This window comes from Acomys russatus, chromosome 31, assembly GCF_903995435.1.
Source record: "Acomys russatus chromosome 31, mAcoRus1.1, whole genome shotgun sequence".
Taxonomy (NCBI): domain Eukaryota; kingdom Metazoa; phylum Chordata; class Mammalia; order Rodentia; family Muridae; genus Acomys; species Acomys russatus.
In genome coordinates this window covers 30,574,262-30,598,500 of record NC_067167.1, presented here as the reverse complement: position 1 = coordinate 30,598,500, position 24,239 = coordinate 30,574,262, and the positions used below count along the sequence as shown (strand labels likewise).

At 37.2% G+C, this 24,239-nt stretch overlaps 1 protein-coding gene and 1 long non-coding RNA gene across 2 annotated transcripts in view; both read left to right on the top strand.

Annotated features, from left to right (window-relative positions):
* Nav3 (neuron navigator 3) overlaps positions 1-24,239 on the top strand; it is a 291,149-nt gene that overhangs the window by 242,453 nt on the left and 24,457 nt on the right. Inside the window, exons 21-24 of the mRNA XM_051139705.1 lie at positions 2,562-2,585; positions 6,077-6,154; positions 12,214-12,297; positions 19,855-19,966. Coding sequence (XP_050995662.1) covers positions 2,562-2,585; positions 6,077-6,154; positions 12,214-12,297; positions 19,855-19,966 — 298 coding nt within the window. The remainder of the gene's footprint in view (positions 1-2,561; positions 2,586-6,076; positions 6,155-12,213; positions 12,298-19,854; positions 19,967-24,239) is intronic.
* LOC127212601 (uncharacterized) lies at positions 16,500-16,987 on the top strand. The gene is made up of 3 exons (XR_007833597.1): positions 16,500-16,555; positions 16,681-16,755; positions 16,856-16,987. It is a non-coding gene; the product is annotated as an uncharacterized LOC127212601 (long non-coding RNA).

Genomic DNA, 24,239 nt, shown 5'->3' with positions numbered 1-24,239 from the left:
GAAAAATTGGAGCATCTTTCTATCATAGGATTGTTCTTAAGTATGCATTAGTTGTGATAGTAATATTTCAATACTACTACTACTACTACTACTACTACTAATAATAATAATAATAATAATAATAATAATAATAATAAAGATTCCATGACGAAACATGAGATTTTTTTTAAAAAACAGATGACTACTTGGAGTACACAGGGATCTACTAGACCTTCCCGTAGTATAATAGTAATAACCATCTTCTCTATCTAAACTGGTTAACACTGTGGCTGTGGGTTCTGAGTTATTACTGATTATTTTCAGAATGTCTATCTTTTCACCATCTCCATTTGAATAGGCAAGTGTGCTGCTCAATTACATAGTGCAAGATTAATGTTTAAAATGGTGTGACTGAGTATAAAAAGGCAGGTTGCATTGGCTCAGCGCACACTACATAATAAGCCTCCTTAATATGTACAGTTGAGACATACTAGGTAAAAATAAAAATAAGAGAGTATATTTTGTAAGTGATCTAATTGGACTTATCAAATTTATTTATATACATATACTCTTCTGTCTCTCTATTCTTTCTTTTCTCACTACCTTCTAGTCCATAAACTCCCTTTCTCAAAAATCTTATTTTCACATTCATGTTTATTTGCTTTGTTTTGTGCATATCCTTCACAGACTGCTTAACTCAAAAACAATACCAAGAAGTGGTTTTTAATGGCTTAAGGCATACAGAAATAAATTGATATTTTTACTTAGGCAGGGCATTTTATACTCTTTACTATCCTTCAGTATATTAGTCTTTATTTTAAAAAATACTCACTAAAATATCATATGCAATCAAACTATACTATAATACTACCAGTCCTATTTCTAACACACTGGATGAGATAGAATTTTATATTTGCCTCATTGCTCTATTTTTATGGTGGTATATATTACTGATAAAAATAACCATTGCATATGAAAGAAGGTGAGGGTTAAAGAAGCAATAGTCTTGAAAATTCAGGTATGAGAAAGTTCACACTATGTAACACATTAATATGGAACTAACACCTGAAACTTGGGGTAATTTTAATGAAAACATGATGGTGTCGTGACTATATTTCATTTCATCTAAATCAATTAGGCCTCTTTAAAAAAACACATCAATTATTTATCGAGTCTGTATAATTTTAATGTAATCCGAATAAGCCCAAAGGCAGAATATGACCAGAACAAAGTGATAATACATATACAAAGTATTAGGGAGTTGATGAAAATTGTGAACAAGGCTTAATCAAGTTACTGAATTAATATTCTTTGCTTATACTGCAGAAATGAACAGGAAACTGCATGTAATAACTTGAAATTACTAGAATTTAAAAAACAAAAATCTTCAATCTAGTAAAGCGAGATAGATGTAAAATGGGCAAGACAGATGTCAGCCTTGCCTTTCAATACAAACGTTTCCTATGGTATACATAATATACACACTGACACCTTTCAAAGGTAGAAAGAAAAGAATGAAATTCAGGTTAAAAGAAACACTTGTGAATAAAATATACCCATGTACTTGTATTACTTGGTTTTTTGTTTTGTTTGTTTGTGTGTGTGTGTGTGTGTGTGTGTGTGTGTGTGTGTGTGTGTGTTTCTTATGGAAGAAAACAGAGCAAAACCAGTTCAGATATTTTTTGTACCAATTAATCATAAAACGTCTCCAAAGCAACAACAGGTGACAAGACTGCTTTGCAGCCTTTCTCTGCAAGTGGCAATGGGCAGAGTTATTTTGTTCAGCGACGCTGCACATTCTCCTGTTCTTTCTAGATTGCTGCAGCCTCCCAAATCTAATGGTGCACATAACTCATTTGCCGGCATCTCATAGCCCAGCATGAAGATGGAAAAAGCCCTGGGAGTTTTCTGTATAGAAGCAGAAAACACCCTGCCATTTTGTACTGCAAATCTCATGTCCATAAGCTGCACAGCCAAAGCTATTTGGCTGTCTCTTTTATTACCACCCTAAAACTAAGCACTTTGTTGTTTGGCTGATGTGCCTACCAATAAACTTAATAACCATTAAGGAAAATAAAAAGAAATAAGAATTAAGTAGCCTCTACGGTCTGTTACCATAGTGGCCAGACTTCCCCTCTTAACTCCATTTGTCAGTCTCATAATATATACGTCAGAAAATAAAGTTCTTCTCCCTAATCTTGGCTAAGGATTTATATAATTTCATAGGCTCTGATATTTGTATGTATATATAAAACATTTCATGTTCCCATGGGCCCCAGATATTTAAAGTATAAGCTTACAATTAATTCTGTTTTGGTTTTTATGGTCTCTGTAGTTCGCAGACTCTTTCATTATCTTAAGATGTGTTATATATCTACTATTAGCTGTAGTTCTAAATATTTTGCGTCATATTCCTCATACTGTCTTGTTATATTAGGTAGTCTTATAGTTTACTCTTATGTTAAATCAGGAAAATTGTAAATAAATCTTAAAAGCATTTCTTTTAGACATATAGAATAAATTAATCTTAGTCTCATAATTAAAATACCTCTTTGTTTCTTCTTTTTTTTTTTTTTTTACAGGCTGAAGAAAAGGCACATTCAGAGGTAAAAATCTGTACCATTTTAATCTTGGAAAAACTAGTGTGACTTTAGGATGTGATCAGTCTTATTGCCACTAGAGGGTGCTGGATATGCTAGCATCACTGCAGAACTAGAAATTCATTTGTGCTCTAGCTCATGCTTCTAACAGAATGTGAAAGAAAGTTCTAGCAGCAGGTTTTCCTCCCACACTTTGCCTTGCTCTTAGCTCAAGATCTAATAAGTTATCTATAGTAGCTGGCAATCGTTACCTCATTAGTGAATTGTATTTTAATGTATAAAGCCACACATCTATCTCACTATCTTTTCCTCACTGCCTGAGAGACACCGGTTAAGACTAATGAAACTATAGAGTCTGTAGCACGAGGTTTTTTCCATAAAAGTTCTGTTATTCGTGGCATGAGTGTGAATTACTCTTTTATGTATAGGGGAAGCATTTTACAGATACATGCTTGCTTGCAATCATGTACAAAAACAACCTCCTGCTTGGAGACAAAATTCTTCTTTACCTTTGTAAAACACACACACGTGTGCACACACACAAACACACACACACACACACACACACACACACACACACACACCCTAGCCTAGGAGTGCAAGGGGACTTAAAACTTCATTCACGGAGGCGGAAGCGATGGCTCAGCAGTTAAGAGTGTGAATTGCTCTTGCAGAGGACTTAAGCACACATGTCTAGTGATTCACAAACATCTGTAGCTCCAGCTCTAAGGGATATGGCACATTCACATGCACATACATGAAGATACACACAGACACATAACTTAAAAGTAGCTCCTAAACATTGTTCAGGGTGTAGTAACAGCTTTTCTTATAAAAAATAAATGCCTTGAAAATGGCCTTGCAGAGAAACTCATCCCCACTGATTTCATTTTATAAACTTTTAGAGAAGTGGGTCTCAACCTGTGGGTTGCAACCTATTTGGCAAACCTTTATTTCTAAAAATATTTACACTAGCAAAATTAAAGTTATGAAGTAGCAACAAAGGTAATTTTGTGGGTGGGGGTCGCCACAACATGAAGAACTGCATTAAAGGGTCGCAGCATTAGGAAGGTTGATAACCACTATTTTAAAGTCAAATTTGTTCCAAATACAGACCTACTGAGTGAGCGTCAGGGACACATATTTTTAAAGCTGACGCTATCTTTTTCACATCACCTAGATCTGACGAAGCTTTTAGTTTTGGTCATGAGACTGCTAACTGAAATTTGGAAGTACAGCAGTGTGTGCCTGCCTTAATAGTAGCTACCCAATTCTCCCTTTGTCACTTATGCTCATAAGGGGTCATGAACTTTGAAATATGTACTGTAAACTGCTTTATAGTTTTGGGGGTTATAAGTTATAGGAGGTAGAATCATATAATAAAGGTATAAGGGGCAATGCCTCTTTCAGGTTGTATTGGTCTAAAAGATAAAGATGCTTTGTTTTCTGGGCTTAAAAGATCCCAGTATTATTATATGAAAGTAGCACAAATGTTCTCTGGGACCGAGCCAGATCTCCATTTTCAGAATAGAAATAACAGTGAAATTGTTACCTAGTTAAACTATATAGGGACAGGGCCCCATGTTGAACTTTCTCCACATGCTGTGGCCTCATCTGGAATCAGCTGGCGCAGGCCCTGTGCATCCTGCCACAATCTCTGTGAGTTCCTGTGTGTCTGTCCTACTGGGTCTGGAAGACACTATTTTCTTGGAGTCACCTAGGACTTCTGGGCCTTATAATCTTTTCTTCCTTCTCTTCTGCTTCGATCACTGAACTTTAAGAGGGAGGGGGTTTGATGAAAGCAACTATTTAGGACCAAGTGATCAGAAGTCTTTCACTCTCTGCACATTTTCTAGTTGTGGGTCTCTGTGCTAATTCGAACTACTACAAGGCGCTTCCCTTATGGGAGCTGAGTGAAGAACTGATACGAGTACAGCGATGCTTTATTAGCGGCCTTGTGTTGCCATGACTCTGTTACAGATTCATAGGCCCTGGGGCCATGATCTACCTTGTCACAGGTTTTTGGCCACTATAGCAGTGTCAGATATGACTTCCATTTCATGGAGTGGGCCTAAAATCCAATTTTTAAAAAGTGGTTGCTTACTCCCATAAAAGTGTGTGCCACTGTCACATTGGTACATCACTGTCCTAGACTGTAAGATTTGTTGCTGGGTGATAGTGATGATGACCTTTCTCTTATGGAAGTGTGCAGAGGAGTTATATAAACATTTTCTTTTTCTGCATCGAGACAAGCATCAGTCTCTTTTCTCACTCCTCTCAATATTTATCAGGGTTTCTTTTCCCAAAAAAGCTTGTATTGTATAGGAAGGGAAAAGACGCTGAATGGCCTATCTTCAATTTTTTTTTTCATACTCAAAAACATTCAAACTGTGCAGCTCCGAGAATAAGGGATTTGTTTCTTAAAGGAAGCATCAACAGAGAAAACTAATCATCTAAAGGACTGTGTTCTCCTGAAAAGAGAAATATAGTCGCAGAATCAATTTTCATATGCTTGTAATTTTTTTCTTTTTAATCACTGCTTATAATTCTTGGCAACATAGGATATGATTGACAAAATGCTAAATATGATATGATATCAATGTGTCTGTGTTTTTAAAGCTAAAATCAGGAAAAACAAAAACAAAACCAAAACTCCCAAAAACCAAAACCAAACCAAAGCAAGAAAACCAAACCAAAACAAACCAAAACAAAAACACTTAATATTTATTTTGTTAGGTTTTTTTTAGTAAATTGTACTATATTCAGAATTTCCTCTTATTTTATATTTTAGATACCTACAAAACATTTCTGTTCAGAAATTATATGAAGTCACTGAATAAAAGCATTCTTGAAAGCATTAGCTAAAAATTATTCATTCATATTAAAGCTCTATCCCACAAAATTATTTGTGCTGTGCTTTGGGATACATGCTTCTAATTCCTTCACTCCAGAGTCTGAGGCAGGAGGATCATATGTTTGGTCAAGGTTGGGCTACACGATAATATACTGCCTCAAAAAGAAAATAAGGACATATATTTTAAAATATAGACCCATTAAGTATTTAAATGCAGATATAAGTAACTAAAATACATGTGGTAAACATCTTAGATTTTCAGAAGAGTTGTATGGTGCATCATTTACATAAAAAGTCAAGAAAATTATGCAATTGGTATATATAATTTTTTTAAAGATTTTTTTCTTGAATTATCACAATGAACATTTAGAAGGAACAGACTCCAGTGCAACCATGCACTAGTTCATGAGTCCTGCAGGAGTTACAAGTAGAACTCGCCGTGTAGAGTGATGAGCAGATTTGAGTCCCGGGAGAGAAGTTAGAAATCCCTTTGTCTTTTCATAAGAAGTACTTGAGAGCTGCGGTGTAGCTAGCATTCACCTCTCCAAAGCGGGCTGCTACTGATTCATCTGTGGTTACTGTCTTGTACTGAAGTCTGTGTTTCAATGGATTATTTAGAATATTGGGCTTTTTACTTGCACAGCAAATCCATAAGCTACGGAGAGAACTGGTTGCATCCCAGGAGAAAGTTGCCACCCTCACGTCTCAGCTGTCTGCTAATGTAAGTTGCCTTTTATTGCTTGAAGATAACAGAACAGATTGTTATCTAATTAGAGGGAATGGTTTTGTCAACAAAGTTTAAGGGTCTGCAGTTACACAGCGAAAGGCAATAAGAAGCACAACTCACATGAAATTGAAGTTTTCTGCCCACTCACTGGTAAGACATTAAATCCAAACTAATGAGTGGCAACAGGGTAAAACAAAACAACAGAAAACATTTATGTTAGAAAATTGCAAACTACAGGAATGATTAGGAATGTTACCTCTTTTCTTGTTTCTTACCTTTGTCATTCCACACGCAGGAGTTTTTCGTAAAGCAAAACATAATAAGGGCTGCCGAGTATTTGACTTTGGAGGAACTAAATATCCTTGACTCCTGTCTCTTTCAGCAATCAATGAAGCATAAAATGAAATCTAAAACAAAATAACCTGCATCTACATGTGCTAGCTTCACTCCATTGTCTGGGAGACACAACTCTCTCGGAATACCCTGGCTGCCTTCTTAGAGCAGTTTAGAAGAATCCACATTTGCAGGCACTGTAGCAGCTTCAACTGGTGAAAGCAGTGACAAGGAAGCCTACCAATTTCATTAACTTTCCTACTGAATGTATTCGCACACTCTCAGGAGCACTCAGAGTAGATGAACTAGAACATAGAAGAACGTGTGGCATTGTGCCCACTCCTAAGGAACAATAGTGTGAGATGCCACAGCGGGGGTGCAGAAGCTCCTGCTAGGCTTCCATATGCCCTCTGTAACCTTAGCTCACTCCTGCTATGCGGCTACAGGTTTCTCCCTCTCTCACCACCATTGCCTTTCTGCTCCTCCAAAGAGATTTTTTTTTTTATCTTAGACAAAGCATGACATATAAAAAATGAACAGGTGCAGGACCATAATGTATGACACTGTAATAGGAATCCACAGGAAAGAAGTCCTTTCCCTCACAGTGAATTAATTTTAGCCCTGTGTCTCAGTTGACATTATGTTTTAACTCCAGGGGAATAATATTAACTTGAGACAGACTATTATTGTTTATAAAGCTTTTGAGAAATGCCCAACAATAAGAACACTAGAAACTAACAGTCTTTATCCACTGTTGTGCTCTACATTTAAATATTAAAGGAATAGTTTTTGAGGCAATTGTAAATTTTATACTGCATCTATAGAACTGTAAAACTACGGACTTTCTGACTTGTACCCAGAGGACAAGGATCCATATAAAAGCCACAAAGGCATCACATTACATTTACCTGTGACGAGGAAGTCTCAGCCACCAGCCTAGCCATAAGCATCACATTTTTTTGTTGCTGTTGTATGTTTGTCTGTTTTTGTGGTACTTGGAATTGTGTGTGCCAGGTGAGCATTTCATCACCTGAACTGCATCTGGTCCTAAAGGCTTTGTTTGGTTTGGCTGTTGTTTTGTTTTTCAATTTCTATTTGTAAGTAAAGACATGACTTTTTATAAATGCCATATAGCCTGTCAGCTGACCTGCTAGCTGCATTAGTTTGTACTTATTAAGTTATTCAGACTATAAGTACACTTTGCATTTGGTTAAACATGTGATTGCCACAAGAAGGACTATTATATGAAAGCGTGGCCAGTATGCTTCAGAAAGACAGATTTTGACGGGTAGTTTTCAGTTTAATACCCATTTAAAGAACATCCACTTTCTCTTAATCTATGAGCAACTATATTAGACCCTAATGCTTTCACTAGATTAACTTCATTCCCGTGATTTGCGTGTTCCGTGCTGGGACTTGACCTTAACAAACCTGTTTCAACTTGTTCCATCGCTGTTCAGCAGTGCAGAGTGATAAAGCAGGGAGGCTTCTCACTTGACGAACAGAATAAAATTGAGCCAGTGCAGCAGCACACAGTAGTGTGAAAAGCGTTGCACTAAGCCACAAGAGACCATGTAGAAAGCTTTTTCTGCTACTGCCTCTCAGAGAAGACAGAGGCCATCATGGCAAATGCTCTTTCTTGGCCATCTTTGAGTCATTATCCCTGCCGCAAATATCAGAAAGCAAAGCAAGATCCCCACCAGCTCAGTGTTGATCAGGACCACACATATAAGCCAGATTCCTCTGGACCTCTCTCCCACACAGTCATGCAGGCCACACATGAGTATGTAATGAAACAAAAGGTAGTTTTTGCCTTTAGGAAATACATATTTTTAAACTAAAAATCTCTTAGCTCCAATGTTTTCTGAGAATGTGCTCCATTTCTTTGCTTTATTGAATGCATTTTAAAAATATAATCCAGCTGTTTCTCTTGCTGGGGACAATCTGTGCCTATTAAAGGGGAAAAACACTGTGGAGTAATTCTATACAGTACCAATACCAAAGAATAATAATAATATTCTATGTAAGAATAGAACTTACTTTATGTAACTCTATTTTTCAAATGCTTATCCTTAAATACAGTATATATTTACATATATATTAACCATTATTTCATTCTATGTCAATATATGCATTGTAGCTATTATAGATAAGAGCATTTCATCTTGCTGTTAGAAAAAAAATCACAGTAATCTTCTTGGTGTGTATCACACTATATAGTGTCGTTCCATCACCATTATGGAAAACAGCTCTTCCTAACTAGCAGCTAGGCTTCTCTGTTGTGTTGCCTGGCCAGCCTTCCTCTCACATCACACAGTACTAATCTTACCGTAATATGTTCTACTCTATTTTGGAAAGCCTGCAAATGCAAAAAAAAAAAAAAAAAGTTACAATCTAGTAAACTCTTACGTCATCCTGAGAGTGATATATTTTTAAAAAATTTTAAAAGTCACAAAGATTCACATGCATAGTATCAAAAATAATCATTGATGGAAAAATTATCCTTCATTTACCCCTTTATTTTCCTGTATTTCTTTGCAGTGAGAAATTTAATATTTATTACTTCCAAAGTAACAAAGAAGACATAAATATAAAATGATAGTTTTCTAATATACTTTGAACATGTTTTCCATTGAAAATAACTTGACTCAGAGTTATATTTAGCAACCAAGTATTAGGTCTTTTATTAGAAATTAGTAAACAGCAAATTTACAAACATTAAATATGTATATTTGTCTTAGCTAGGATTTTTGTTGCTTCAATGAAACACCAAAAAGTAAGTTGGGGAGCAAAGGGTTTATTTGGTTTACACTTTCATATTGCTGTTCATTACTGAAGGAAGTCAGGAGAAGAACTCAAAGAAGGCAGGAACCTGGAGGCAGGAGCTGATGCAGAGGCCATCGAGAACTGCTGCTTACTGGCTTGCTTTCCATGGCTTGCTCAGCCTGCTTTCTTATAGAATCCAGGACCAGAAGCCCAGGGATTGCACTGTTCACAATGCACTGGACCCCTTTCATCAACTGCTAATTAAAAAAAATGCCCTACTTGCAGCCAGAGCTTATGGAAGCCTTTTCTTAATTCAGTTTCCCTCCTTTCAGATGACTCTAGCTTGTGTCAAGTTGACATAGACTAGCCAGCACAATATTCTAATGTTAAATATTTTATAACTTTTGGGTGCTATAAAGTATGATCCATATATTTTATGCATACAATCTATGCTTTATAATCATAATATTTTAAATTCCTCTTAAATTGACTAAGTAAAGATTATAAAGTCATTTTTTTTTCAAATGTGTACAGTAAAGGCCCCACAACCCAATAATTAAACATTTACTTTCTCTACCTTTTGAAAAGAAATTATCAGAGGGTTCAGGATTATTTCCAGTATCAAATAAGAAACATTTTCTTTCATGGTGTTCCCTATTGGGGGAATGGGGGGTGGTGAGCTTAGTGTTAGGATTTGGCTCCTTGTTTTATGGGTATAGTGGTGTTTATTTAGAAGACAGAATTGTAATCAATACATCATAGGCAAATATATTGTAAATGCAGAGAGAAGCATAATTCATCTCAGAAGTATTATTAAAAAGAAGTCATCAGGTGTGCTGGCGCATGCCTTTAATTCCAGCACTTGGGAGGTAGAGGCAGGTGGATTGCTGTGAGTTCGAGGCCAGCCTGGTCTATAAAGTGAGTCTAGGACAGCCAAGGCTACACAGAGAAACCCTTTCTCGAATAAACAAAGAAGGAGGAGGGGGAGGAAGGAAGAGGAGGAGAAGGAGGAGGAGGAATAATAATAATTAATAATAATAAGAATAAGAATAAGAATAAGAATAATAATAAGAAGAAGAAAAAGAAAAAGAAGAAGAAAAAGAAGAAAAGAAGAAAGAAAGAAAGAAGAAGAAGAAGAAGAAAGAAAGAAGAAAGAAAAAGACATGAAAACTATATGCTAAAACCTGGGTACTTGGTAAAATCAGTCAAATTAAAGCACAGTGCTTGAGAATGTGAACTCAGATGTATAAAGCATCAAGAAAGCCGACAGCATAGCGGGGACCTAATGATTACCCCAGGAAAGGAAAGGGCCCTGTAACTGAGTAAGAGAATAAGGAGTGCTTACAGAGGGGTGAAGTTTGGCAGTGTTCTCCACAAACTGTCTGTCCCCTAATATCATCTCAGTGAAGAACAGCCCGAGATGAGCTTCAGGAGCTCGAGTGCCTGTGCTAGTTATGGAAGAAGCCATGAGAACCCTGATCCTTATGGGGATTTGTTGTTAGCCATTTCATAGGAGGTGCCTCTGCCTTTCAGCTCCGTACAGCAACAACAAAAAAGATGTATTAGAGTCTCCACATGCCATTCCTCAGGAAAAAAATCAAGCTTTTGCCCACATTGACCAGATTCTACCCAGATCTAGCTTGTTATACATTGAGCTTAGACAAATAGTCAATCTTTTTTAAAGATTTTTTTCTTGCCTCTGCTTTTTTATTATTATTAATTAAAAAATTTTTTTCACATATACATTTGTATTATTACACATTACATAATGAACTACCTACAGCAAGAAGAACCATGAAGCAATCAGGAATTATGTAAATGTTACATTCATAATCTTTTGGCTATTTGTATTTGGCAGCCTTGCAGAAAACATTTTACTCCTTCTCAAGTCCATGATAGGGTTGAGGACCAGATAGCTTAGTTTTACAATGAAGATGTTTTGAGGTCTGGACAGACATTTTAAGTTGATAAGGATGAGATATGACAGATATTGACTTACATTCAGAATTTTAAACTCACCAAGATAGGAAAATACTCAATCTTTAGATGCCTTTAGGACCACAATGCATTATATCAGTTTGAAATAGTATGTCTGAAGTTGTTCCTACAGTCACTGGAATGACTGGGCTACCTCTTCATGCTTAATATTTGCACCTTTTGGTTTTCTATAAGGGCACATCTGTAGGATGTTTACAGCTGTCCCAGCAAGCATTCCTAATCTTAAGTGTGATGGTAATATGCTACAATATGCGTGTCTCTAAAATTTAAAGTGAAACCCCAAAGCCATCAAAGCCTAGTGTTCAATTTAGCCACATGATTATTTCTGCCTGGCCTAGCTCTTCTTCTTTTAGGGAATTGGAAGTAGAGGAGAAAGGCCCTTTTATTATAGAGATTTGAAGGTGAAGACGACTCTTTCCCATTCGGTTCTTTGTAAGTAGAAAAAGAGAAAAGATAATGTTCTAGCTGTCAGCAGATGTCGGACGCTTGAAGGAGAATTTCCACACAACAGAAGAGCTAACAATATCTTCAAAGGTCATCGCGGAAGTCGAAAAATGAGCAACATTTGTCCATTGACTATTTCAGTGACCTCCTTTTGGGCATTCTTTCTAAAAACTTGGCAGCTGGGAAACCTGTACAGTATTTTGGGTGTCAGATCGCTATGTGATGTGCAAGTCAGAAGGTGTTGTTATTTGCAAAATACCATTCCCTTTTGGAGGGCGAGTTCACATTAAATGTCAAAAAACTGAAACACTGCTTTTAGGAAACCAAAGTTTAGAAGTGGAAAATGAAGATATTCGCTAAGAGACCATCCCCAGTGAGAACTAACCATGGTAATCACAGTACTTAAAACATTGGAACACCTAAAATTAAGCATTTTGTAAAACAAAGGGGCTTTATATTATCCACATGAGATGCTGACATTTTAACTATCTATTTTTCTCTTTTGTTCACAGGCTCACCTTGTAGCAGCTTTTGAAAAGAGCTTAGGGAATATGACTGGCCGGCTGCAAAGTCTAACGATGACAGCGGAACAAAAGGTATGGCCAGTCATTGCCACTGAGGCTTGAAAGGAAATAGTAACACTTCAGAGAATGCTAAACAACAGCTAGGTCTTCTTAACCCTAAAAAAAAAAAAAAATACTAAAGAGCGTCCTTTCCATGCTAAACTGGAAAGATGAGTAGACGGCATCCTTTCTTTTCCAGTTTTCATTTAAAGACATGACCAGGTTGTCCATATAGGAGCACAGAGACACAAAAGCACACCAAGTTCTGTCATAGGTCTGTCTATTTATTTCCAACAGCAACTATGCGAGAATACCAAGTGCTAAGAGGAAGCTTTATGTAGGAGAGTTCAAATATTCTCAAATTGTTAACAAGAAATGTACTTTGGGAGAATTTTTTTTATAACTATATGGTCCATAAGCCTAGGAGTAATCCATGGATGGAAGTTGACACAAGAAGAAGGGTATCTAGAAATGACATTAGGAATCTAAAGTAAGAGCCATCAGAATAAACGAGTTATGATAAGGGCAATTCTGTACATATTTTACATTAAAAATTAGTTGAAATCTAAGATGCTGCTTTTATTTGAAGTAACTTTGCTTCAATTACATTAAAAAATTAAAATGCATGTGAAGGCTTTTATAGTATGAAATAAAGAGTACTAAAAAGAAGGGGACAGAACTGAGTTCTCAAAATCAAGGAGGAGGTTGGCCACTGTCTAATGAAGACCAATTTCCTTCTTTGTTGTAAGTTCAGTGTCCTTGACCTCTGTGTATTGTTGACAGAGACTGGTATTGGCTCCAAAGATAATGGAAATGCTTTAGCAAGGCTATGTATGTACAGAGTGCCAGGAGATATCCTTGTACTGACCTACATTCTAAGTAGATTTGGATGTTGACAGCCTGTGCCTATATCTACCTAGAGGGATAGATTTTTTGTGTGTTTACTTTCTATAAAGTATAGCATTACCAAGTTTTATAAGTGTATAAAACTTGTTTTTAGAAAATACATTAACTGCCCAGTTAAAAAGGAGCTAATCTGAGGCTGGAGAGATGGCTCAGTGGTTAAGAGCACTGTCTGGTCCAAAGGTCCTGAGTTCAATTCCCAGCAACCACATGGTGGCTCACAACCATCTATAATGTAACCTGATGCCCTCTTCTGGTCTGCAGGTGCACATGCAGACAACACTGTATACATAATAATAAATAAATCTTTTTTTAAAAAAAGAGATAATCTAAAATCCTTGTATAAGTGCTTAATACAACCAGAAAATGGTTCTCTAGAGTATTCTAGATCCTGGATTTCTACCCATGACAATATACTGTCCACATTCATCAAAGGTTTCTAGAAAGATGTCTAGAAACCCCTTTGAATTCCTAAACTTTCTCTTCTTGCTCCTTCCAGTCCCTCCCTCCCTTCCCTGCCCTTTTCTTCTCTCCACTTATTCTCTCCTTTTCTGTCTTCCCTCCTTTCTTGTTTCCTTCTTTATTAGGGATTGCCACTTCGCCATGTAGCATAAGAAACCAGCAAACAGGATTATAAGGCCCTTGAAGTAGCCAAGCAGGAAAGAATGTCTATCAACACTGGAATCAGAAACCTTGAACCTGAATTCAGGCTGTGTCTCTTAAGAATTATCTAACCTTGAAACAGCTTAACCTCAAATTCACTGGTTTAGCTGTTGGAAGGTTCAACTATTCCCTTTTAACCATTTGTACCTCTGCACGTCACAATAATAAAAAATCAGCACCTTGTAGGATCACCATGAAAAATAAACAAAATATTATGATTGTATCACATGTATTAGGACAATCCTGAGAAGCTACATTCCTGCACATACCGCTTTTTTCCTTATTAAAAATTCTAAAGAGGTTTGGGAAGATTGTTTGGTAAATCTTCTGCCAGACAAATGTGTGAGACCTAGATTAAAGATCTCCCAGAACCCAATGTAAAAGCCAACTGGGTGTGAGAGCCCACTCGTAACTCCACTGTAGGGGTAGTGGGTTGGCAGAAACAGGCACTTCCAAGAATAAGTTGGCTAGACTAGATCCAGGTTCATAGAGAGACCCTAAATAATAAAGTAAAGAGTAGTCCAGAAAGATAACCAACCTCAACCTCAAACTCCACATATGCATATACACATGTGTATGCAAACTACACACTCAGGTATGTGCACACATGCACAGACATGCACACCATGCACAAATAAATATGCAAAAGTGAGCAAAGGAAGAACATAAAGTAATTCATACCTAGATTATGTTGGGTATATTTCTGGAAATGATATTATTTGTTGTGATATCTTAAAAAAAAGCAAAATCAATAGTGACTATTGACAATCCCTTCGTATTTCCTCCAACTCTTTTATATTTTGGCAAGTAAATTTTCCCATAGAATTATGTAAGATTTACAAGTAAGTTAACTTATCATATCTGGGGATAATTTATAAATATTCTAAATATGATTTCTTAGCATAAGAATTTTTTTTTCATTATGTGCAGAGTATCCTTAAAATAACATTACCAAAATTATTTAAATTGCCCAAAAGTATCATGTGTGCAATTGCCTTTAATGATTTTACATAAACATGAAGTAATTCTCTTCAGTTCAGAACTATACAGAGACATAAATGTTGGTAACTATTTATGCATTTCAAATTTATAAACTGACAGTTCCCTTGAAAAGACCTATAAGATGATTTGCATTATAGAATAATTCAGTAGCAGAAACTGATTTAAATCAACAAATGAGTGTATAAAACAAGGTACCTGAATCACATGGCCCAGCCACAAAGCCCTGAGCTAAACCGGCTTTCAAGGCAGCTGAGGGACAAAGGGAGATTTCTTGGTGGGTTTTGTTCCATTGCCTGACCAGAAGAGTGTAATTTAGATTGAACAGACTAGAATTTTGGCCTGGGATTCAAGGATAAATGTATCACAAAGATTCTTAAATTGGGGTCATGAAATAACAAAAGACAAAACGCATTGTTCACTTAGACATTTTTCTAAAAGCTGAGGGCATAACATTTAATCATATTTCAGGAAAGGCATTTCTTCAGGGACCTAAGATAAAAAGAGTATATTGCTCTCTGGTGATCCAACAATCCTGAGAAAAAGCTTCAAGAAAGAGCTGTGGTTTTAATCGCCTATAGTTCCAAGGTTCATTTGCCTATTTAGTGTTTCAGCAAATTTATATTGAGCTTCTATGTGGTAAGAAGAAAAAATAAGGATTAAAAATAGATAGATGGATTGTTTGCTTATCCCTATCTGTGTCTATGGAGAAGAAAAACTCCAGAAAGAACTACTTCTAATAGTTTATTCTATTTCTAATAACTTAGAATAAGTTAGATTGTGGACAATATTTTTTCTGAATGTTTCATTCTTTATATATAAAAAATAAACATAAAATGTTCGTGTATGGATAAGGTCCACATTGATTTTAAAAGCCATGCATATATTCTACCTGGAATTTTTATTCTGATATGTAACAGATGACGATAAGAAATATAAGTGAAACATCACAGACAGCATAGCTTTAAACTCCACTGAACAAACTCAAGCTGAGGGTGAGATCAGTGAAAAGTAAGAATGGGAATTTCCACGTGAGGTATTGAAGACCAAGATGGCTGCATGTTCTTGGTTACATGCTTAAGAAATAGAGAAACTAAACAGTTATTCAAGTCATGTTCTAGCTTTGCAGGGTGCTTTTCAAAATCTCCTGGCACTAAGAGTACATAGAATTCTTATTTCAATGTATTCACCAAAATAGCTCCCTTGAATAGTATCCTAACATTTTTTTCTTCCTTCCAGATGCCAAATGACTTTCTTTTGCCAGATCTTTGTGTCAGAATGATATTTTTATATACTTACAACCCAGGAAGCAGAAAAAGTATGCATGAATCACTCAGAAGGCAAAACACTGTAGCTTCATTAGAGATGTAGCCCCTCCAAAGCCATGAACACTCTTCAGAGGGTTCAAACAGGCCATCTTAGGTGCTTGGGTTAGGGAAGAGGAAGATTCATTCCGGGGAAATACTAGGGAGTATTTCATGAAGACAAAGCAGAGTGAGCCTAAGTAGCCAAGGCATTGATGGGAGGTGTCACCCAAGGCAATGATGGCAGGTGTCACCCAAGGCATTGATGGGAGGTGTCACCCAAGGCATTGATGGGAGGTGTCACCCAAGGCATTGATGGGAGGTGTCACACAAGGCAATGATGGGAGGTGTCACCCAAGGCATTGATGGGAGATGTCATCCAAGGCATTGATGGGAGGTGTCACCCAAGGCATTGATGGGAGGTGTCACCCAAGGCAATGATGGCAGGTGTCACCCAAGACATTGATGGCAGGTGTCACCCAAGACATTAATGGCAGGTGTCACCCAAGACATTGATGGCAGGTGTCACCCAAGGCATTGCTGGGAGGTGTCACCCAAGGCATTGATGGGAGGTGTCACCCAAGGCATTGATGGGAGGTGTCACCCAAGGCATTGATGGGAGGTGTCACCCAAGACATTAATGGCAGGTGTCACCCAAGACATTGATGGCAGGTGTCACCCAAGGCATTGATGGCAGGTGTCACCCAAGGCATTGCTGGGAGGTGTCACCCAAGGCATTGATGGGAGGTGTCACCCAAGGCATTGATGGGAGGTGTCACCCAAGGCATTGATGGCAGGTGTCACCCAAGGCATTGATGGCAGGTGTCATCCAAGGCATTGATGGGAGGTATCATTGAGGAATCCTGTTCTAATTTGCTAGTGTAATGCACACTAATATTTAGGAGTTTAAAAATTCAACCAATGCTCAAATTAGTTGCCTATAGACATTGAGCTTAGGCAATTGGAACATGAGGTGTGCTAGACTTGTTAGAAGGTTATTAAAGTATAAAGAGCCATCTTCTGGGAATGGTAGGTTTCATGTATACTAATGGTAAAGTCTTTCTTACCTCTGTGAAGGGCAAAATGTTGGGATGTAACACAGAACACTAAAATTACATACACTAAAATTACATATTTTGTGCTGACATTTTCCATCCAGAAGTGTTTATAAAAACATACCTCTGGAATCAGAAAATTACCTATTAATATCTCACAGCATAAGATGAATATGAATCTTTAACTTTGAAAATATAAAGATTTGGTGAATCTCTTTCATCTGAATTTAGATGTAGTAAATGCTGCCAGGTCTTTCAGTAAGGAAAAAAAAAATAGCAAGATTTCAAGGCAAATGCATAGAAGGCTGGGGAGAGAGAAACATTTTCAAGGAAACCACAGCTAACCAGTGTGAGATTAACTGAGTGGCACTGATAGGAATTAAAGACAAATTTAGTGTAAAATTGAAGAGCCTTGCCGAGAAGGTTCACTTGTTTCACAAGCTTTGTTGTTAAGCTTGTAGGAGTTTTAATAGAACTTAATTAATGAGATATTTTGAAAGAACTCAAATGCAACTGGGAAATTATGTTGCCAAAAAAAAAAAAAAAAAAAAAAAAAAACCATGAAAAAAGGATAGTATCAAGGAATTACTTGATTACTTTGTTTTGAAGCATTTCTGGCATAATCTTTGTAACTTGTTTAGCCTGAGAGACATATGGCAAATTATCTGAAGAGATATGAATCTCATCAAGATTGTTTTATACACTGAACCTAGAAAGTACTGAGAAGTAAATAAAGCCTTACAGAATGTCTTCTGGGCAGTTATTTGTGCTTAGAAAGGTCCCCTGAAGTGAATTCAGCCAAACTAGATTTTATTAAGAGATAGGAGTTTTCACAAATTATATAGTAAAGATATTTTTTACCTAGTTATTCTTCACTTAGTTTTACTAAGCCACAACAAATAATAATTAATCTAGTGATACCTGTGATTTTCAAAGTGAACCTTAATTTTACAGAATGATCATTTTTCTTAGGTATACTAGACATGAAACATTCTTTGGATATTCTACTCTTAATCACTTTGAAAAGTTTATAGGAAAAAAATGGACATGGTGGTGAACAGCTTTAATACTGGCACCCTAGGGACAGAGGCAGGGGGAATTTCTGTGAGGTCAAGGCCAGCCTGATCTATAGAGATAGTTCCAGGACAGCCAGAGTTACATAGAGAAATCCTATCTCAAAAAAAAAAAGTTTTTATGACTTCTCTAGAAGAGATTATAGCTTTGACACTTAAATGACTCAGCTAACTCAAAATTAAGCTCAATTATTAGACATTTGCATAAGATCGTATTTCCATTTCTTCCTGTAAAGCCAGAGCCAAATATTTTAGCAGATTCTTAAATCTGCAGCACAAGCATCATTGATTCTAAACCCAAGGATGAAAGTCTGACTTTAATTAAAATTTAACACTCACCTAAGCACTGGCTATAAAATTAATTTTTAAATTATGTGAATCCATTTCCAGTAAATACTTTATCTCTCAGGGGTTTCAAGTGGAAACATTAAATTTCACTGAAATTGCTTCTGCTAATTGGGCAAGGGACACAGTGTGGAAGTTGGGGAGACTAAGTGATTATGATGAACTGGGTTGCAAATCGCCTACAGTGTGATGTTTCTCTTATGAGAAATGAATGCTTAAAGTGGGTTATTTCAACATCTATGTATAAGTTTAGTAATTTCCTTCTAGTTTTCATTATAACATTTTTTATTTATAAAGTGTTAAAAGACCACAAGAGTTTATTTTTAGAACCCAACAGTGTCTATCAGGAATATGAGAGACAGTCAAGAAAACAAATAAAATTCAGCATGATGCCTAAGACTGTCATCCTAGAGCTTGGAGGGCTGAGGCATTATACTGTTGCCTGCGCAACAGACTGAAACCCTTTCTCAGAAAATGGGAAAGAGAAGGAGAAACAAACATGAGGCACCAAATATGTCTCTACTTAAATTTCCTCTGTCATTTCTAGCCTTTGCAGTGTCTACTACCTAAGATTAGAATCATTGCTGGGTAATCTAATGTTTGATGCAACACATTTTTTTTTTTTTTGCAATGAAATCACTACGCTTTATTCTAGCAGACACCGAGAAAAGACACTGGCATTCTTTATAATTTAATGTCCATTGCATTACATGTGTTTCTAGTCAATGATGCATGAAAAAAATCATAATTCTAAGGTGACTTTAATGTACCATCCAAACATATTCAGGTGACATTTCAAAGACGTGAGTTTGGGATGAGTGCCAGGCTTTAGACTTGAATTCAGAGAATCCATCCCCAAGGTTCAAAGCATTTCAGACAAAATCTAAAATCAGGGTTTCCACTGGACAGTAAATCCAACATAATGTAATATTGAAATACTGATATTTAATATCTAATATTAGCATTGGTAATGTTCAAATGAGTGACAGTTTATCTTGAACTGCTTTGAAGGGATCAGCTATGTGCCTCCGTTTGAAAGGATTATGGACTATTGAGATTACTTTTAGAAGCCTTAAAATTCCTTCCTAAGCTGACAAACATTTAGATCCAGTTGGACAAGGTCAGCCAAGTATATGACTCCTTCAGAACTTAGGGCTATGGAATATCAAAGCATTTGACAGTAAACTGTGAGCAAACGCGATATAGTCTTTCTAGACATTAAACTTTCCAACTTTTCTCATTCCACAGGAATCTGAACTTATAGAACTACGGGAAACCATTGAAATGTTGAAGGCCCAGAACTCTGCTGCACAGGCAGCCATTCAGGGTGCACTGAATGGCCCGGACCACCCTCCCAAAGGTATACTTAACACCATGTCGGGTGCCATCCCATACAGTATGCAGTAGTTTTATGCATTAACAACAGTAAAAATTCACATAATCAGTGTACTACCTTTTATAGTAAGTTGAGTTAATTTGTTCAGAATTCTCTTCTTTCATCTATTTATTTATTAATGTCATCTCTTTACAACCTGTTCCCTGCCCCCTCCTCTTCTCCTCCCACCCTCACACCACCCATCCTCCTGCCCCCTCTCCTTTTTCTCATAGAAGGGGAGGCCCCTAAGGGGTATCAACCCACCCAGGCACCTCAAGTCACAGCAGGACTAAGCACATTCTCTCCCACTGGGCCCAGACAAGGCAGCCCGGCTAGGAGGAAGGGATCCAGTGGCAGGCAACAGAGTCAGACATAGCCCCTACTCCTATTGTTAGGGGACCCACATGCTGACCCAGCTACCCGTCAGCTGCATATGTGTAGGGGGTCTAAGTCCAGTCCATGAACGCTCCTTGTTTTGTGGTTCAGTCTCTGTGAGCCCCTATGGGCTCAGGTTAGAGGATTCTGTAGGAGCTTCTACTCTTCTGCCCTTCAACACAACTCCCTGAGCTCCATCTATGTTTGGCTCTCTGCATCTGTTACTATTAACTACTGGATTAAGCCTCTCAGCAGACAGTCATGCTAGGCTTCTGTCTTAATTCTAAACTTCGTGAGCATTAGCTTTCATTATCAAGTGATTTTAAAATTGTGAACATATATCCAATCATACAAACCTTTGTGTTTTCTGCTTGATCTGGTAGATTGAATCTAGTAGGTTGAGAGTTGTTAATATGCACATATCTGACTTCAAACACACCAAGCCTCACAATGAACGTGCTACTCAAGATCCAACGTACACTGGGAGCAAAGGCAGTGAGAAGGGACAGGAGTTTTAAAGGAACCAGGAGTCATGTGACCAATTTTCATCCTCAGGCCTCTGGGAGTCATTCCCCAACCCTGTGCCTTTCAGTCCTGTTTTCTTTCCGTAGGATCTCTATCTGTTTGGGCCCTGACTTATCAGCAGGGCCTTCAATTATCATTCGTCCTTCAATTTAAAGTCCTGTCCTAAATCATGGAAGCCTTATCATCTGTTTTCTCATTTTCAGATAAGTTCTGGAAAATTGTTTTGCACTCTTTCATCACCTTCAGTTACTAATCCCCAGACAACACACTGTATGATGCTCCTTTCCCCACCCATCCACCGAAGTGATCCTGCCCAGAACCACTAGTGACTTACATGATACTTAATTCATAAAATATTACAAACTAATTACATCCTCTCCTCACCCTTGCCAGCGTTTGTTGTTGATGATCTTGATGCTAGTTTTTCTGACTAGAGTGGCATGGAATCTCAAAGCATTTTAATTTGCAATTTTTTTCTGGTGCCTACTGATATTGAGCAGTTTATTAAATATTTATTGTCTATTTTTTTTTTTTTTTTACTTTTTCCTTTGAGAACCGTCCACTACATTCATTAGCCCACTTATTGATTAGGTGACTTATATTTTGATATTTAACATTTAAATTTTTCTGTGTTATTCTTCATTTATATGTCTTTCCTGTATGTATGTCTGTGTGACGCATGTCTACATAGCAGCCACAGAAGCCAAAAGAGAGCTTTGGATCTCATGGGACTGGAGTTACAAATGGTTGTTGGCTGCCATGAGGGTGCTGGGAATCAGACTGGGGTCCTCTGAAGGAGCAATCAAGGATCTTAACCACCCAGTCATCCCTCAGGCCTCGCAATGATTCTTTGAAGTCCTGGATCCATTCTCCATCTTAGGTTCCTGTTAGAAGTATAGCATGGGATAAATGCCCTCCCATGCTGTAGGCTGCCTCTTTACTTTGCCTGGTGGTTTCCATTCTTGTGCAGAGGCAGTTAAATAGCCTGTGGTCCCATTTGCCCATTGCTAGGATAATTTCCTGAGTTATTCTGATGTTTCTAATCTTTCTAAATTCCCTTTAACTTTTGTTGTTGCTATTGTTCTTGTCAAATATACATTCATCCTTTTGTGTCCATTTTTAATTATTACTATCCTAAATTCTCCTCCATTATGATTCTGAACCTTATAGTTGTATATGTTCTGTCCAAAATTCTATGGATTCATCAACTGTCCTAGCTACAATTACTACTTTTACCAAGAGCTGTCTAACATGCCTTGAAGCCAAGCTCACTTTTTGATGCCAAGAGAGGAAACCCATTAAGGTATCTTTGGATTTCTTTCTGTCACTCAAAGTTCCACATTTCCAACTTCTCATCTTTCCACTAAATTTACTCTGTTTCAGCATTCTTTGTCTCTGAAACAGTATTACCACTTTTTTTCTTTTACAGCCAGATATGACACATGTCAGTCATAAGCATGACTCTCCTGATACAATATATCTGCAGGTGTTATTGACTAAATGCCTTTATAGCTCTTGAATAGTCACTTTTCTCTGCCCTCATCACCACCCACTGTCTCTCCCCTGAACTCTGACTGCAGACTCCTACACAGGTTTTACATTTCTTAATTTCTTCCTTCTTTAGGGACGGGGATATATCTCAGTTAAAGGGTGCCTGTCTATCATGCACAGGGCTCTAATTCTAATTCCCATTACCACACGCATGAAAACCCTTTCACAATCCACACCAGTGCTTCTCAATCTTCCTAATGCTGTGACCCTTTAATACAGTTCCTCATTTGTGGTGTCCCCCCAACCATAAAATTATTTTCATTACTTCTTCATAACTATAATTCTGCTACTGTTACGAACTGTAAGGTAAGATATTTGTGTTTTCTGATGGCCTTTGGGCATTGTAACCCACAGGCTATAACCCGCTGGTCTATACCATCTTTCATATCAAAACCAGAGAAGTGTAAGAACATGTACTACCCAGGCTTCCATTGTCTACCTTGAGAAATGCAAAGTATTGAATGTCATGCAATCTCTCTTTACCAGCTTGACTCCCTCAACAAACACTCAGAGATTAGTGATTATGTTTTAGATTCTGCTTTTGGCTTTGTCTCTTGCTTTTGTGTTGTTTTGTGCATTTCATGTTGAAACATTTCTCTATTCTGACTTTATGATGAAAGCCGGCTTACTTCTGATATTCTCCCCTATTTGTTAAAAATAAAACGTGTGAGAAAACTGTAGGATTTAGCCAAAGCCAGCCTCATAGTCCCCTTAACTGGAAGAGGTCCCTATGCGATAATTCTGAAAATAATATTCATATTTACATTCATTCCCTTAAATCTATTTTTCTTAAATTATGCTAGAAAGTCTTTTACATTGTGCTGTGACTATGGTGATGTGTTTGTTTGTTTGTTTGTTTTTGAGACAAGGTTTCTCTGTGTAGCCTTGGCGGTTCTGGACTCGCTTTGTGGGCCAGGCTCGTCTTGAACTCACAAGGATCCTTTTACTTCTGCTTCCCCAGGGGCTGGGATTACAGATGTATGCTACCATGCCCAGCTGTGCTGATAATCTTATATGGACAGGAGGCTTACCCAAAGTTTACAGAAAATAATTACAAAATCAAATATTATATATCTAAATTTGAATTTACAGAAAAGATATAAGAACATATACTTACTCTGAAAGACTGACTCATTTTCTTGAGCTACTTTTGTTAAGAATTCAGCAACTTTTCATGTGGGGGAGTTGATTTATATGCTGCATGGAAAATTACTGCATATTTAAGGCTTATTTCAGAGCTATAATAAAGCAGCTTATGTTCTAAATCTTCATGTCGTAAATAGGTCCAGAAGGGATTTAAAAAGGCTTAATCCTTTCCTTAATACAACACAAGGCACTGAAGTGAAACTTTCTGGAAGGATTCCTTTTATCTTAGGCAACAGGTAGCTTAATGTATCTGCTGGAATTCAAATACAGGGATTTCTTTGCTTGGAAATGTGGGGTGGATAATAAGTATGTCTACATTCATCCAGAAGTATTAAAAATACAAAAATGCTATGGCTTTAGCACTATCAAAAATGGAGCAGTTGGTTACATAGAATGATACATATTTCTAAAATATTGAAACAACATTCGATGCTGTGACTACAAACATGTTTGCATTCTGTTGACAGCATGATAAAGTAGTCAATTGTGCAAATCGTGCATCTTTCCACTGGTTAATCAGTGGATGAGATTGAAATACTGTCTTTGAAACTTTTTATCTACAGTTTTCTCTACATTTTGACACCTAGTCTTAAGAAAAATATATGCGGTGAGGCAACACTTTTTAAACAGGCCAAGGTGGCAAAAATCCCCCCTGTTAACC